Source organism: Bombina bombina, chromosome 2, assembly GCF_027579735.1.
Source record: "Bombina bombina isolate aBomBom1 chromosome 2, aBomBom1.pri, whole genome shotgun sequence".
NCBI classification, from domain to species: domain Eukaryota; kingdom Metazoa; phylum Chordata; class Amphibia; order Anura; family Bombinatoridae; genus Bombina; species Bombina bombina.
In genome coordinates, this window is record NC_069500.1 from 109498219 (window position 1) to 109515816 (window position 17598).

General features: G+C 40.1%; 1 protein-coding gene across 1 annotated transcript in view; it reads left to right on the top strand.

The window, feature by feature from the left end:
- WDR70 (WD repeat domain 70) overlaps positions 1–17598 on the top strand; it is an 811922-nt gene that overhangs the window by 747898 nt on the left and 46426 nt on the right. The window contains 1 exon segment of the mRNA XM_053701217.1: positions 121–200. Within this exon segment, the coding sequence (XP_053557192.1) occupies positions 121–200 (80 nt within the window).

The following is a 17598-nucleotide window of genomic DNA, read 5'->3' on the forward strand; positions in this document are numbered from 1 at the left end:
ATAAAGATACAAGGATCATATTTTAAGAAGAGTATAAAGAACACTTTTTGATTTATTTTTTTTATTAGAACTCAGAATATGAAGTAGATTTAATAATTGGTTTTTTTTAATCTTATCCAGGGGGGCCAAACTATGTGTTGTTAAAACAAACCGAAAGGAGAGGCAAGCAGAGACCCTTACCCAGGATTACGTTATTACTCGTAAGTAGTACCTACCCGGATCACATAGTAAAACTAGTATTTTTCAATATAGATATTTTATGCATCAGGGACAACAAATCAGCATCATTATAATTGTAATGGAAATAAATACCTATTTTTTTTTTTAATTAAACTTAAATTGCTTTAATGATGAAAGCATTATTATTCTATATGATTTTTATATATAATATTTCATATCAGATTTATTACTAGTGGTTACAGTGTCTTGTGCCACTTGTAGAAAATTCCCAGAAGTCTTTAGCCCCTTAGTTCTCTCTCTCTCTCTCTCTCTCTCTCTCTCTCTCTCTCTCTCTCTCTCTCTCTCTATATATATATATATATATATATATATCTTTCTTTCTTTCTTTCTTTCTTTCATGATAGTCCACAGTCCTCCATAACGTATGGGATTGATTTTCTGCCACTAGGAGGAGGTCAAGAACTCATATCAGAGCTTAAAATCCCTCCCATCTCTCTCTTAGTTTTGTTCTTGGCCTCGTAGGAGTTGGTTGAAAAAAGAGTTTGTTCCAGCTATTTGCTTATGCATTACAAATTGGGAGCTTAGACCTATGTGAGACCCATAGTCCCTGGGGAGTATCATTTACAAAGAAGACAGTAAAGACTCTTCACAGATGCTGAATGATACAGGGACATAGGAATACGCTGTTATGTGCACAGCATTTTCCTAATAGGACTTCAGCACCAACTACCCTCAGGCGTCACAGGGACTTGTCCCTAGCCTCTTCTTGAGGGACTGTAGTATTTCCTACTGCAGTCCTCTCTGGTACTTGATACTTGCTCTGGATGGGATCTCTTCTGGATACTGCTGCAGCTGCATAGACATGGATTGACATGCCTGGTGAGCCAGCGGATGGGTGCTGTGTAAGGTAAGTGACTTTACACATCACACACACTGTCCAGAGGCTATTTGTAGGTACTCTGACACAGATATAGCATAGCCAGGGGACTTATCCTGCTCTCCTCATGACACATTTTTCTTTCTAATGACACGGTGAGTCCACGGATCATCTAATTACTATTGGGAATATCACTCCTGGCCAGCAGGAAGTGGCAAAGAGCAACACTGCAAAGCTGTTAAATATCACCTCCCTTCCCTCCAACCCCAGTCATTCTTTTTGCCTACATTAAGAGCAAGGAGGTGGTAAAGTTTAGGTTTTTGGAAGAAGATTCTTCAAGCAAAATTGTTATTTTTAAGTTTGTTCTGCTTTGTCCTGGGGTGTAGCCGTAGCCCATGTCAGTCTCTTCAGTAGAGCAGTGGTGGCTTTCAAGCAATGGGAACTTGTGGGGTACAATCCTCCAATGTATTTAATGCTGCCCTAACATTAAAAGCCTGTGTAAGATTACTCATTCTTTTTTTTCTTCCACAGGTCCATGTGAGGGAGGATGCCTCTGAAACCTAGTGAGCTGCCTTGCTGCCAGGCAGATTTCATAGAGGTAAGTGCTAAGTTTATTTTTTTAGAGGGACATGCAGAAAAATATTGGCACTTTAACAGTTAATCTGTTGGGACTCATTTATCCTAACGTGGGTTATAGGACATGACAGGCAGTTTGTGCAGGTACTGGGGATGTGAGGAAGAGAAACTATAGACTTAGTTAATTTTTATTGCTCAGCTTATGGTGGTTATACTCTCCCAGCGATTTTACTTTCATAATTAATGTCAGTCGGGAGGTTCTGGTTGTAACGCCCACGATGGGTGGTCTGTTTTTAGAAGTGGCTAAGAATTTGCACGCTTTCTTTCATCCCTACTCAGTTCCGGTGTGTCGAATGTGCTTCTCCTAGTTGCTGTTCTTTTTTTCTGTGTGCAGCATTCTCAAAAAGTGGATACCGAGTGCAGCAGCTCTGAGTCCAGATTCTTCTACTAACAGAAGTTGGGCAGTTAACTATTCCGGCGGTCAGCAGGACAGGTAGGCACCTCAGCAGAGCTGGCTGAGGTATAAAGACTGTCTGGGTTGTTATAAGAGTTTTTTTTTGTGTCGCAACATAAAAAAGTTTATCGTTTAAAATTTAAAGAGACAGTACCATTTTTTGTGATAAAAGTTAAAAGTCAAATAAAAGCATTTTATTTTTCATTTAGTTAATTCTTGGGTAAAGATGGACCAAGAGGCCCTGCAGAATGTAACATGTACTTTATGTTTTGATGCTAATGTGGAACCACCAAACCAATTGAGAGAACATTGAATTACAGGGAGTATGCTGTTCAGGGGTCTACTGCAAATGTTCAAGATATGCCGCAGCTTTCTCCTCAAATGTCCCAAAATTTGTCATCCACACATGCAGTGCCCTGCGCTTCCTCACAAGCTCCGGTTGGAGTTTCATTGCAGGACATCGCTACCCTTATGTCTTCTGCGGTAACTTATGCGTTGTCTGCCTTTCCCATGCTGCAGGGAAAGCACAAGAGGAAATCTAAGGATTTAGGGAGTAAGGTGTCTGACACAGTCGTGGCTGTCCAGAATGTTCCTTCCCAGAAATCTTAGTAGGAAGATACTTCGGTGGCATCTGAGGGTGAAATCTCAGACAGTATAACTCCTCCTTCTGATGCTAAAGTGGTATCATTTAGATTTAAGCTGGAGCATCTCCGTTTGTTACTTAAGGAGGTTTTGGGTACCTTGGACGACTCCGACACTACTGTCGTAGTCAATCCCAAGAAGTCTAGTAAGCTTAACAAGTATTTTGATGTACCTTCCATGGTGGAGGTTTTCCCGGTACCAGATCGGGCCACAGATATTATTGCTAGGGAATGGGAGAGACCGGTTATCCCTTTTTCTCCATCCCCTATTTTTAAGATGATGTTTCCTATTGCTGACTCTATCAAGGAGTCTTGGCAGACGGTCCCCAAGGTGGAAGGGGCAATTTCCACTTTAGCTAAGAGAACTACTATTCCCATAGAGGATAGTTGTTCCTTTAAAGATCCTATGGATAAGAAGTTGGAGGGGTTGCTCAAAAAGATGTATATACACCAGGGTTTACAATGGCAACCTACGGTGTGTATTGCTACCGTCACTAGTGCGGCGGCATACTGGTTTGATGCGTTGTCTGATTCTATTCAGACAGACACTCCTCTTGAAGAGATCCAGGATAGGATCAAGGCCCTTACGTTGGCCAATTCTTTTATTACGGATGCTTCCCTACAGGTTATCAAGCTGGGAGCAAACATTTCTGGGCTTGCCGTACTGGCCCGCAGAGCTTTATGGTTGAAATACTGGTCTGTGGATGTCTCGTCTAAGTCTAAGCTTTTGGTGATTCCTTACAAGGGTAAGACTTTGTGTGGGCCGGGCTTTGCTGAAATGATTTTCGACATTACGGGAGGAAAGGGTCCTTTCCTCCCTCAGGATAAGAGGAATAAGCAGAAGGGATGTCAGAGTAATTTTTGTTCCTTTCGATACTTAAAGGGTAAGCCTTCCTCTCCCTCTATAAAGCAGGAACAGTCCAAGCCTTCCTGGAGGTCCAACCGGTCATGGAACAAGGGAAAGCAATCTAAGAAGCCCGCTACTGACTCAAAGTCAGCATGAAGGGTCTGCCCCCGATCTGGGACTGGATCTTGTGGGGGGCAGACTTTCCTTCTTTGCACAGGCTTTGGTTCGGAATGTTCAGGATCCCTGGGCGGTTGACATCGTGTCCCAGGGATACAAACAAGAGTTCAAGACCTTACCTCCCAGGGGCAGATTTCTGCTCTCAGGATTATCTTTAGACCAGATAAAAAGAGAGGCATTCTTACACTGTGTTCGAGACCTTTTCCGACCTGAGAGTGATAGTTCCTGTTCCAATGCAGGAACAGGGTCTGGGATTTTACTCCAATCTGTTTGTGGTTCCCAAAAAGAGGGAACTTTCAGACCAATTCTAGACCTCAAAAGTCTAAACAAGTTCCTCAGAGTACTGTCCTTCAAGATGGAAACTATTCGTTCCATTCTTCCCTTGGTTCAAGAGGGTCAATTCATGACAACAGTAGATTTAAAGGATGCGTACCTGCATGTTCCCATCCACAGGGATCATTACAAGTTTCTGAGGTTCGCATTTCTAGACAAACACTTCCAGTTTGTGGCTCTTCCATTCGGCCTTGCCACAGCTCCCAGAATTTTTTCAAAAGTCCTGGGATCTCTGTTGGCGGTGCTCTAGTCACGGGGCATTGCAGTGGCACCTTATCTGGATGACATTCTGGTTCAGGCACCATCCTTTCAACAAGCAAACTCCCACACGGAGATGTTGTTATCCTTCCTGCGCTCTCACGGATGGAAGGTGAATTTGGGAAAGAGTTCTTTAATTCCAGCTACAAGGGTAGTGTTCTTGGGAACCATAATAGATTCCCTATCGATGAAAATATTTCTGACAGAGGTCAGAAAATCAAAGATTTTCGATTCTTGTTGGGCGCTTCAGTCATCTCCTCGGCCGTCAGTGACTCAATGTATGGAGGTTATCGGTCTGATGGTAGCTGCCATGGACATCATTCCGCTTGCCCATTTCCACCTCAGTCCTCTGCAGTTATGCATGCTAAGACAATGGAACGGGGATTATGCGGATCTGTCTCCGCGATTACATCTGGATCAGGCGACATGAGATTCTTTTCTTTGGTGGTTGTCTCAGGAACACCTCTCCCAGGGAACCTGCTTCCGCAGACTCACCTGGGTGATTGTGACAACGGACGCCAGCCTGCTGGGATGGGGAGCAGTCTGGGGCTCTCTAAAGGCTCAGGGGACATGGACTCGGGAGGAGTCTTTTCTCCCCATAAACATTCTAGAGCTGAGGGCAATCTTCAATGCTCTTCAGGCCTAGCCTCAGTTAGCTTCAGCCCGGTTTATCAGGTTCAAGTCGGACAACATAACTTCAGTGGCTTACATCAACCATCAGGGAGGAACTCAGAGTTCCTTGGCCATGATAGAGGTAGCCAAGATTATTCAAGATTATGTGGGCGGAGACCCACAACTGCTGTCTATCTGCGATCCACATTCTAGGAGTGGACAATTGGGAAGCGGATTTTCTGAGCAGACAGACCTTTCACCCGGGGGAGTGGGAACTCCATCCGGAAGTGTTTACCAGCTTGATTCTCAAATGGGGACAGCCGGAACTATATCTCATGGCATCTCTTCAGAATGCCAAGCTCCCGAGGTACGGGTCGAGGTCAAGGTATCCTCAGGCTGTACTCATAGATGCTCTGGCGATCCCTTGGAATTTCAGTCTAGCATACCTATTTCCTCCGTTCGCACTCCTTCCTCGGGTCATTGCTCAAATCAAACAGGAGAGGGTGTTGGTGATCCTCATCGCACCGGCATGGCCTCACAGGATCTGGTATGCAGACCTAGTGGAGATGTCATCTCTTCCACCTTGGAGACTTCCATTGAGGAAGGACCTTCTACTTCAAGGGCCCTTCCTTCACCCAAATTTAGTTTCTCTGAAGCTGACTGCTTGGAGATTGAACGCTTAATTTCGGTCATCGAGACCATGATTCAGGCTCGTAAGTTTGTGACTAGAAAGATTTACCATAAGATATGGCCTAAATATCTGCATTGGTGTGAATCCAGAGGCTACTCTTGGAGTAGATTTCGGATTCCTAGAATTTTGTCATTTCTCCAGGAGGGTCTGGAAAAGGGTTTATCTGCGAGTACCTTGAAGGGTCAAATATCTGCCTTGTCTATTTTGTTGCATAAACGTCTGGCAGATTTACCGGATGTCCAATCTTTTTGTCAGGCCTTGGTCAGAATCAGGCCTGTGTTCAAACCTGTTACTCCTCCCTGGAGTCTTAACCTTGTCCTTAAAGTTCTTCAACAGGCTCCTTTTGAGCCTATGCATTCCTTAGATATTAAGTTATTATCTTGGAAAGTTTTGTTTCTTGTTGCAATTTCTTCTGCCCGCAGAGTCTCAGAACTCTCGGCGTTGCAGTGTGATTCCCCTTATCTTATTTTTCCTTCTGATAAGGTAGTTCTGCGTACTAAGTTAGGGTTCCTTCCTAAGGTGGTTTCAGATAGGAACATTAATCAAGAATTTGTTGTTCCTTCTTTGTGTCCTAACCCTTCTTCTCATAAGGAGCGTCTGCTGCACAACCTAGATGTGGTGCGTGCATTGAAATACTATTTACAGGCGACTAAGGATTTTCGTCAGTCTTTGGCTCTGTTTGTTGTTTTCTCTGGGAAACGTAAGGGTCAGAAAGCTACGGCTACTTCTCTTTCTTTGTGGCTGAAAACTATAACTTGGCCTATGAGACTGCTGGACAGCAGCCTCCTGAGAGAGTCACGGCTCATTCTACGAGGGCTGTTTCCTCTTTCTGGGCATTCAGAAATGAAGCTTCTATCGAACAGATTTGCAAGGCTGCAATTTGGTCCTCTCTACACACTATTGGGAGAAAGGTTCTTCAAACAGTGGTGCCTTCCGTTTAGGTTCCCTGTCTTGTCCCTCCCTTATCATCTGTGTCCTCTAGCTTGGGTATTGATTCCCAATAGTAATTAGATGATCCGTGGGCTCACCGTGTCATTAGAAAGAAAACTAAATTTATGCTTACCTAATAAATGTATTTATTTCTTGACACGGTGAGTCCATGGCCCGTCCTGGTTTTTTAAGACAGGTTTTTGTCATATTATAAACCTCAGGCACCTCTGCATCTTGTTGCTTCCTTTCTCTCTTTTTATTTCGGTCGAATGACTGGGGTTGGAGGGAAGGGAGTTGATATTTAACAGCTTTGCTGTTGTGCTTTTTGCCGCCTCCTGCTGGCCAGGAGTGATATTCCCAATTGTAATTAGATGATCCGTGGACTCACCGTGTCAAGAAAGAAATACATTTATCAGGTAAGCATAAATTTTGGTTTTTCTCCTTTTCAGGTCCCTACCTGTCCTATCATGGTCAGCGACGTAGTCTGGGAAGCCTGTCACCCTTTTTCAGCCATCTGGCACCTCTGAGGATACTTTTGGGGGAACTTCTCATCATTAGGTGCCCTTTAAGAAAACTTTTAACTGTTTAGTTCAGTAGAGGAGGTTCTGGTTAGGCAGGGGAACGGTTTTTATTTAGTTATGAGATGTTTTATGCTTGGTGCAATATTTTTATTAAAAGATCCAAAGTGATATTTTTTACTGTTCTGAAGCACCAGCTTTTTTCCTGGTGGTAGCTCCGCCCCCTTACTGTCCCTGTGCTTTTTCTCCTCTGTATGGAGTCTTTACAGCTAGACATCATGTTTTCTTGCAGTGTGGATCACATCCATATTTAATATCAGTGTTATTGCATACTTTTTTATAAGTGAAAACTGGAACACAATGTCTGTCCCTACTGATATCTCTTTCTGATACCCCTCTGTCTCCATATACATGTTTATTTTGTAATTATGTTCCAGTATGCCAGGTCACTCAAATCTATTAGATTTGTATACTTTAAATGTATAAATATGAACAAATGCTTGAGTAGGTACATGTATACTACATAGTAGATGAGGTTGAAAAAAGACCGAAGTCCATCAAGTTCAACCTATACAAATCTAAAATACTTACAAGCTCCAGTTAAACTTATAATCCCACTAAAAGGTTTGTTAAACTTATACATTTATACATTTATACATTTGTTTTTGGATCCATCAAGAAAAATAGTTTTGTTATCTGGACTGATTCCCTTTTTCCTTCAAGAGTTTGAGTGTTTTCTTTCTCTTTGATGCAGAGTCCTCCTTATTGGCCAACGGTCCTATCTAAAAGTTGCCAATGATCCTTCAGAGGCAGCAACCTTTATGAAAGGATTTGGAGGATATGGTAATAATTAATCCAAGTACCTGTGTAATCTCAAGATCCAGATTTTTTTTTTTTTACCACAATCTGTGGGATTTACAATCCTTTCCTGGATTAAATATCCCTAGACATATTGGTCAGGGTTCCCATAATGGGAAAATTTGTCACTGTTTTTCCCTTAATCCAAAGGGTCAGTTTATGGCTATTATAGACTTCAAGGATTCTAATTTGCACATCCCTATAAACAGGGATTACTGAGGTTTGTATATCTCCAAAACTCTGCCAGTTTGCCAGTCTGTGTGTGATATAAAGTTGGAGTATCAATGTACTTAAAGCTCCCTATATCCGGCTATAAGGGTAGCATTTATTGGAGTCATAATGGACTCAATCCTTATGCATCTAGTGTCAGGATTTTTTTCCCTGTTTTGTTTGCCATGTGCTGCTGGCAGCCATTTTACTCACCTCTCTTGCTGACTCTGGTGCATACTGTGTGATGCTGCTCATTTCCTACACTTCCTTTTATGGCCAGACTGGTGTACATCATCCGTGTGAGACAGGATGCAGTCTCAAAATTGTGATGTCATCACTTATTATTTAAAGGGCTTCTGTTCAGTATGCTTTGCGCTTGCGTTGTCTCAGAGCTGTTTGTGAGAGCTCCTGTGTATTACCTGGCTGTCTGACGTCCCTCCTGGTTCCTGATCTCTGGCTTGTACCTGACTCTGCAGTTCTCCTTGTTCCTGATTCCGGCTCGTCTGACTACTCGCTTTGGCTCCTGACTCGGCTCGTCTGACTACCAGCTCTGGTTTTGATTCCTGGCTTGTTATTTGACTTGTGGACTTTTTATTATTTTTTGCTATTAATAAAGGTGTGATTATTTTTGCACTTCTCGTCTCAGTCTGATTCCTGGCACCCTGTCATCTAGTTTCTGGCAGTATTTCGCAATCTATAGATTGGTAGCTCATGGAGGTGGTGGGTCTTATAGCAGCTGCTTCAGTCACAGTTTCTTTTGCCCCCTCTTTACTTGAGAACCCTTTAATGGCTTTGCTACCTTAGTGGTTATATAATTATCTACATTTGGTGCACAGATTGCTTATGATTTCTCCATCAGTCAATCTGTTTCTTAAGGACACAAAGTGTGTCTTTGTCCATTGGGACATCCTTTCTTTGTCAGTCTTGGTCTATTGTGCCAACGTACGCCAGTCTCTCAGGCTTGGGGCCGGTCTTGGTTTCTTGAAGAGTGCAAGGAGTTTGGTATACTCCTGAAGCAAGGTTACCAATCAACATTCTGGAACTTCGAGCAATCTTCTGGCTCTTCAAACCTGGCCGCTATTTAAAGGATGAAACATTTTTCCGTTTCCAGTCGGACAGCATCTCGGCCGTGGCCTACGTAAATCATCAAGGGGGGTAACCAAAGTCCAATGGCTTTGCAGCAAATGTCTATTACTCGGTCTTGGGCAGAGAGAAATTATTGCTCCCTATTATCAATTCGCATACCATGTGTGAACACTTGGGAGGTGGATCATCTCAACAGTCAATCAGTCCATTCAAGAGAGTTGTCTCTCCATTAGGACATCGCTCAGGGATCAAAAGGGGCTTACAAGACATAGATCTGATGGATTCTCACTTAAATCTCACGCTTCCAAGTTATTGTGCATGATCAAAAGACCCAAAGGCTCACAAAATAGTCACCTTGGTATGTCCATGGGACTTTCATCTAGCATGCATATTTTCTTTGTTTGTTTTTAATTCAAGACTCATTTCTTGGATGAAACAGAAGTCAACATCAGTAATATTAATTTCTCCAGCCTGTTGACTTGTTATTGAGGACATAGTGCAGATGTCCTCTTGCTTTTCATAGCTTCTTCCTCTTAGACAAGACCTGTTGTCTCAAATTGCTCTTTCTATCAAGAGCTCAAATCTCTAATTTAATGGTGTGGATTTTGAACGTCTAGTTTGGGAACATAGAGATGCCTTTGATTTGGTCATTGAATATTTGATGCAGGCCAGATAGCCTGTAACACAGGCAATTTATCACAAGATAGGAAGACGTATTTTAAGTGATGGTCTTCCAGAGGGTTTTCTTGGTATTCTTTTTGGTTTCCTAGAATCCTTACATTTTCTCAGTATGGCCTTGACAATGGTTTGTCCTCTAATTTCTAAATGGTCAAATGTCTGCTGTATCTCTTTTCATAGGATGTTGGCTAAACTTCAGTTGCACTTGTATGTAATGCAAGTAGTGATTATATACAGCACCGATTACTTGCAAATGAGCGTTTCAGTGTTAGATGGAATGAGATCCTCCTTGTGAAGTCGGGACAACTGCTCCACCTCCAAATCGAAAGAGCCGAGCGGTGAAATGTGTGTCTGAGGTTGAGCCGGTGTCCCAACGCATCACTTGATCTAACATTTTAATGCTCGTTTGCAATAACACAGTACACAGCGTTGTATGCTTTTTATTTTTATTTTTTTTGGTTTTCAAATTGTTTAAAAAGTCACAAGAATTAAACATATTATAATATAATTTGTATTCAGCATTTAGATAAATGTTTAACTGAGTGTGGGCTTGTAAACACCATGTTTACTGCTCCAATACACGTTCCGTGACATGGATCTAAGACTGGTTCCCTCCCATGAGAGTAGCTCAGCCGAAGACCCAAGTTGTAAGTAAAACTGTGAATGATAAACTTTACTTACGACATGTATGTAAACTTGCTACTTCAATAAAACAAAAGCCCATAAGCTTGGTTCCTGGCCAGAATAAAACATGGCCGATCCTGATGCTCTGCTGCAAACAAACACAGCTGATGATGTACTGTGTCTCAGTAGCTCAACCTTAGCTAAAAGTCCCACTGCTCCAAATGAAAACAATGAAAGGTAATAACATTCTTGCAAAACTGATCCAAATGCTGTATAAAAACTTTAATCTGTATTATAAATAATTAAAATTGCACAGTAGAGACAGGCTAAAGAGACCTCCATGTAGCAAACAGGCTAATGCGTTTCGCTAATGAGCCATAATCAAAGATCATGTTGGGAAATTAAGTTTTAATGGCGTATTTGGATTTGTGGGCTGTTATTATCTTTTGAAATTTTTTTGTAGATTTTATCTTCCAAGCTTTTCTTTTCATGGGTGAGTTGCCAAATCTGTGTTCTATATTTCTAGGTTTTAATGTCATTCTCTTTGAATTTTTTCTTATGACAGGTTAACAGTCAGCCTCAATATTAAATTGATTTGTCACAATGTTTTCCAGTTATATTATTTATGTATAATTTGCTTTGTATTCTTCCGAAAATCTGTTTGTTTTTTTCATATATTTACCAAATTGGAATGTACGAAAAACAGATGTTCTAGAGTCATTGCGGCTTTAACTGGGGCATCTTAACCACTGAAAAAAGAAGCAAAAAGCTAAAAACTAGTTTGAACCTTTTTCACATACGACTCTAATGGATTGGAATGGGTAAAAACATTTCATTGTGTTTGAACCCTCTGTTCTTCGTAACTGTGTTTAAGAATTGAGCCCACTATGAGAGAAAACACAAAGAATATGGCAGAGCTACTTTTAATTCAGTGCAAATATAAATAAAACAGGCATAAATGGAAATGCATACATTTGCACATTTTTTTCTTAAAGGGACATGAAATCCAATTTTTTTCTTTCATGATATAAAGCATGTGATTTAAAACAACTTTCCAATTTGCTTGTATAATATCATATCTGCTTTATTCTCTTGATATCCTTTTTTTAAATCATACCTAGATTGGTTAGGAGCATAGGCTTAGGCTGTACATAATTGTCTCTTGCCATTGGTTTGCCAGATGTGATTAGCTAGCTCCCTGTAGTGCATAGCTGCTCCTTCAACAAAGGATATCAAGGATGCAAAGAGAATTAAGAAGTTGAAAAGTTGTTTAAAATTGCACGTTCTGTCTGAATCAAAGAAATTCATGTCACTTTAAGATAATGAGAGTCCACAAGTCATCACATGTGGGTAATTCTCCTGACCATTAGGAGGAGGTAAAAGACACCCCAACATATCAGAGCCTTAAATCCTCCCACTTACCCTAGATCTTCAGTCATATATTTTGCCTCCTTGATGGAGTAAGGTGAAAGTTGAACTGATAATCTACTTATCATTGAGAGGGGTCCTCTAACTGATCTGGGTCCCATTTCCTCCTCACAGTGCCTGTCGAACCGAGGTGTAGACAAGGAGATATCAGCCAGGCAGTGAAATGTCACCCATGTCCCAGGTGAAATGTGGATATGCATGCTTTGTGAGCATGCACTTTTAAACAGCTTCCCAATTTACTTCTATTATCGAATTAGTTTTTTGTCTTGGTATCCTTTGTTGAAAAGTATACCTAGGTAGGTTTAGGAGCATCAATGTACTACTGGAAGCCAGTGGGTGATTGTTGGCTGCATATATATGCCTCTTGTCATTGTCTCACCCAATGTGTTCAGCTAGCTTCCTGAAGTGCATTGCTACTCATTCAACAAAGGGTACTAAGGAAATGAAGCGCATCTGATAATAGAAGTAAATTAGAAAATTGTTTGCTGTATCTGAATCGTGAAATTAAAATTATTGATACCTTCTTTAGAGGCAGGCCCCAAACAACTTTTTTTCTTTTCCTGTGCTTGATTCAACCATTCGTTTTATTACTGCTAAGTTTAGATCTATGTTCCCTCTCCCTTCTGTTAATGCAGAGATTAGAGAAACTATTTCTAAGATGAATGCAGATATTTCCACTCTTGGTTTACTACTATTCCTTGGGAAGATAGTTACTCTTTTAAGGATCCTTTGGATAGAAACGTGATTGTTTTCATAGATGATTCTTTCAGCTTGCATGTTTTATGTTTAGGCCTGTTGTCTGTATTGTCTGTGTAGCTGCTGCTTCTGCTGTTTGGTGTGACAATCTTTCAGAACTTGTTTCTGGGGAAACTACTCTGGATGAAATTTAGGGTCGCTTAAATATCCTGAAAAACAGCAAATATCTTGGTGATACAGCTGTTTAAATGATCCGCATTAAAGCTAAAAATGCTGCTTTGGCAGTTTAGCTTTATGGCTCAAATCTTTGTCTGCTGATGGTTTCTAAGCGCAGATTACTTTCTCTTCCCTTTTATGGTAAAACTTTGTTTGAGCCAGGACTGGATGCTTTTGCCACAGTCACTGGTGGTAAACAATCTTTTCTGCTCCAAAGTAAGGTTAAGCTTAGATCTACAGGTTGCTTTTGTTTCTTTTGGCAACATGAGTACTAGAAAGTCTCCTCCTCTGCCCAGAGTTTCGGTTACTCGGAATCCTCCTGGAAAATCAACCCTTCTTAGTCCAAAAACAAACAGACCAAGTAATCTACCTCAGCATCTGCATGGAGGTAAAGCCTCCTTGCCAGACCAGTCTTGACAGGCTTGGGAGAGACTGGTTCATGGGTGCTGGAAATAATTTCTCAGGGGTATCAAAGCCTCCTCCCCTAAGTACCTTGAGATCCTGCAGTAAAGGCCCAAGCATCTCTGTCTTCTGTAGCAGTTAAGAAATCCATGGAAGTTATTGCCCCATTTTCATTTTCCTTCCAATAGTTCAAATCTACTCCTTCAAAAAAGGATACCAAGAGAGTGAAGCACTTTTTAAAAGTAAATTGGAAGTTATTTTTAATTGTATGCTCTGTATAAATCACAAATTAAAAGTTTGGGGTTTCATGTCCCTTGTTTAAAATTGCATGCCCTATCTGAATCATGAGTTTAATTTTGACTTGACTGGACCTTTAAATTGAAAGTAATAGTGCAGTATTGTTTTGTGTGTACTTCTTACTATTTTTCACTGGCTGATAAATACACCTGCTACTCTGGTGGAAAGAAGCACATCTCTATAATTATGATAACTAATTTGTTTAGTGCAGGAACATGAGTTTTTGAAGGAAGAAAGAAAAAGAAAAAAGAGAAAACACTGAAAAATATTTTGAAATGCCCTCTTTTTGATGAAACAAAGAAATAAAATGACAACAAAGTTCCTTTAAGCATTAGCTTGAAATTAGCTCAACGTTTTTTTATTATTTGAATGGATATCCTGAAATTCCTTCAGCATTAGCCTATGTTCCAGTGATGCTTCATTCCCCTATATAATATATATATATATGAATGCAAGTGTAGAGTATGAGGAACAGCGCGCACGATTTTCAATGTCAATCAAACAAAAAATTGCTAATAATGTAGTATGCCCAAAATATCATCTACAAAAAACAATATTAATCAAACAGAAGACTCTCACCTTGTTTTACCTCATCATTATGAGGTATATAAAATATCCTAGGGGGTGGAAAATACCACTCTGTGTATAGTTGTGTCCCAATTTGAGGTTTTATAAATACCCGCTTGATATGTGTGTAAATAGGTGTTAGGGTTCTATTCACATACATTAAACCATTCTGAGGTGTAATGTAAAAAATAGGGAAAGAACCCATACAATCATGAAAAAGAATGTATTCAAAAAAAGATTTTACTTTAATCTAAGTCAAAAAATGAGTACGGACCCTTAACTCGTGGATGGAACTTATATTTTAATCCTAAATCATTGAAACACATAAAAGACATGTTTATTTAGATCTGAACATAAAATCTGATAATAAAACCCTATACGTTGTGTGGTAGTCTAAACTGTAAAAATACATCTTATACATATGTATAGATAAAAACCTGGTAGTCTGGTGAAGTATTGGCGCTGCACGTATATCTGGCGTGTTTCAAGCTCAGGCAAACCTGAAGTACGCTACGAGCGCTTTAAGCGGAAGTAACGTCACTGTATGTTGACTTCTTCAGGAATTCAATATGGACTTCCAAACTTCTTCTGAAATCCCCAATTTTTCTTTAATGTTTTTTTTTTAAAATAAAATGATTAAAAATGACTATTTTCGCCTTCATGTAAGTCACAGTCTTCTCTGCCTGTGTCTTTGGTTTGATTTGTATGCTCTAAAATGCAAACAGTCTATATTTATTTAAAACAACAAATATTACCTTTCTGATTACAGTGCTTACAGTACAGTATCTTTCTAATGGTACCATATATACAAAAGTATTAAACATGATATAAAACTACATTTAGGTTACAAGTATACGCTGTATTGGTTGAGCCATTGAAAAGTAGCATATATTTGCAGCCACCAATCTGCAACTGCTCCCAGCCTACCTTGTTATGCTCTTCAACAAAGGATACCAAGATTACAAAGCAAATGAGACCATACAAGTTTAATTTTGACTTTTCTGTTCATTGAAGCTGTCTTTGCTCTGTGTAAATACAACGTGCTAGCAACATACACAGAAAGTGTTTCTATGGAATTGAAGCCAGTGAAATTTGATTTTTCCAGCCATTTGCTTTACTAAGGGCTAGATTTATTAAGCCCCTACGGCAGCAAGTTCTCACAAGAACTTGCTCGCCGTGATTTATCAAGCAGCGGTCACCAGACCGCTGCTTCCCTAAACTCTTTGCCACCTCTAAACTGGCGAAATTCAATCTCCTCGGTCGAGTCCGACCGAGGAGATTGACAGTTCCTGCCCGCGCGTGATTGGTTGTGCGCGGGCAGGGGTGCGGGATTGCACGCGAGCGCAAAATTGTGCTCGTGTACAATGTTAATTACCTACGGGTAATTTCGCCCCGCCACAGGTGAGCTGAGGCGTACAGGGGCGCGTATACGTGCCCCTGTACGCCTCAGCTATGATAAATCTAGCCCTAAATACTTAGTCATAGTCACATTTTCTTCATTGATATATATTCTAAATGGAACAATGTGGGCTTCTATGTTTTAAGTCAACAAGGACATTACAGCAAATAGAATCCAGAAGCACTCTCAAGCATAAGGCTTGTTTTTAAAACCCAAGAAATGTGAAATAGTTGTAACTGGCAGTATATAAATCCATTATGCTGAAATTGAATCATCTTCAAAAAAAAAATCAAGAATTCCAGATGAGAAACTATTTACTGTGGATTTTTTTTTTTGGATGCAAAATCTTTTATGTGCCATAAATTAGGAACCAGCAATGCTATATTGTAATTTTTAAAAAGCAACATTTGGGATTCTTTGTAGAAACAATTATCATGCTCATTTCCTCAATTTTAAACAGCATGGTTTATTCTTCTACCCTGTTACTCAGGTAAAAGAAAAAAAGGTTAAAATCTGTAAACTGACCCTTGTCATTCATTCAAGTAGAATTGTAATATTTTGAAATTGATATAGGAGATAGAAAGTAGTTAATGTTATTTGGCAGACCGTGACCAGATGAAAACTAGCAGCTTTAATGCAAAACCTTAAACTTGGAAACTCCTGGAGCATTATGAAAAGCACAAGGGAAATAAAACATTCTTTCTAGGAAATTTTTAGATCTTTGTGGTTTTGTGCGGCATAATACAATATATTTGTAGTGCTATGACTGGTTATCATGAGTGAAATTAATATATTGTTAGTGCATTTGTGTTGCTGATGGTAATAAATAGAATATTTGGTAATTAATGTTTTGAAGGACCTCATTGTTTCAGTGTATATGTTGTTTTTTCCTTTCAAGCACTTGGGGCTCCATGTACTAAGCAGTCAGCGAGCTACCCGCAACAAATCTCGCGTCAAAACTCGCAAACTGATATGTACAAAGCCGTCAATTATGTTAAAACTCGCATCTTTAAAATTGCGAGCGTACTTATCCGCCAAACCTCGCTACCGCTCCATTTTTCACTGTAATTAGACACATTTGACCACCAACTCGCCAAAAAACGAATGTACTAAAAAATCTATTTGTCCGCTCGCTACAATTTCCGCTCCCACCTCGCTATTTTTGCCTCGCCACCTTTTAGGTGGCGGGCAAGGTACAAAACAATAGGAAAGTCAATCTAGACGCCAGTCTAGACATATATAAAAGGCAGTAATATCAGCATTGTACTTACAGCATAACTGGCGTCTAATTTGTCTCTCATTTCCATGTACATAAATTGCGCCCAATTTGTCGACTGTAATTAAAGAGTAATCTATTTAAATTTGTATTGTTAGTTGTCAATCTTTATAATTATTTTTATATTAATATTTATATATTATCAGATCCAGATGAAGCCATATCCAAATTGTAAATAAATATTACAAAAATAACGCTCTGTTATCACTCTTCAAAAAATTTTGAACAATAATAAAGTTGTTTAGATAAGTTGAACTTTTATAGGAGCAAAATTCTATTCCCGCGACTACTATGATGTTCGTGACACCTTGCATGTCACGTGTTAATAATTGGCCAGACAATTCAACTGAAAGTTAAGTACCATCAGCTTAGTCGCGGCGAGCGAGGCGTCTAATTTATCAACAATCCGCAACTGCTCGCGGCGGGCTAGACTTGTCTATTTATTGGGGGAATATTAGTACATAGCGACAGCGGACACCATTTCGCCCGCGGCGAGTAACGGCGAGTTTATCCGCGTCTACAATGACGGATGAATTGACGGCTTAGTACATGGAGCCCATGGTTGGCAACTACAGATATATAGGCAGCTCGTAAACATACAACAGAGGAATTCTGTCCTGACAGAAATTATCTTTAAAGGGACATTAAACAAATTAATTAATCACCCATAAAAGGCTTGATTACAAGTGGAGTGCTATTTATTGCTATCTATTTAAGTCCGCTAGAAATAAGCTTTTTACGCGCATCAGGTAGCATTCGTATTACAA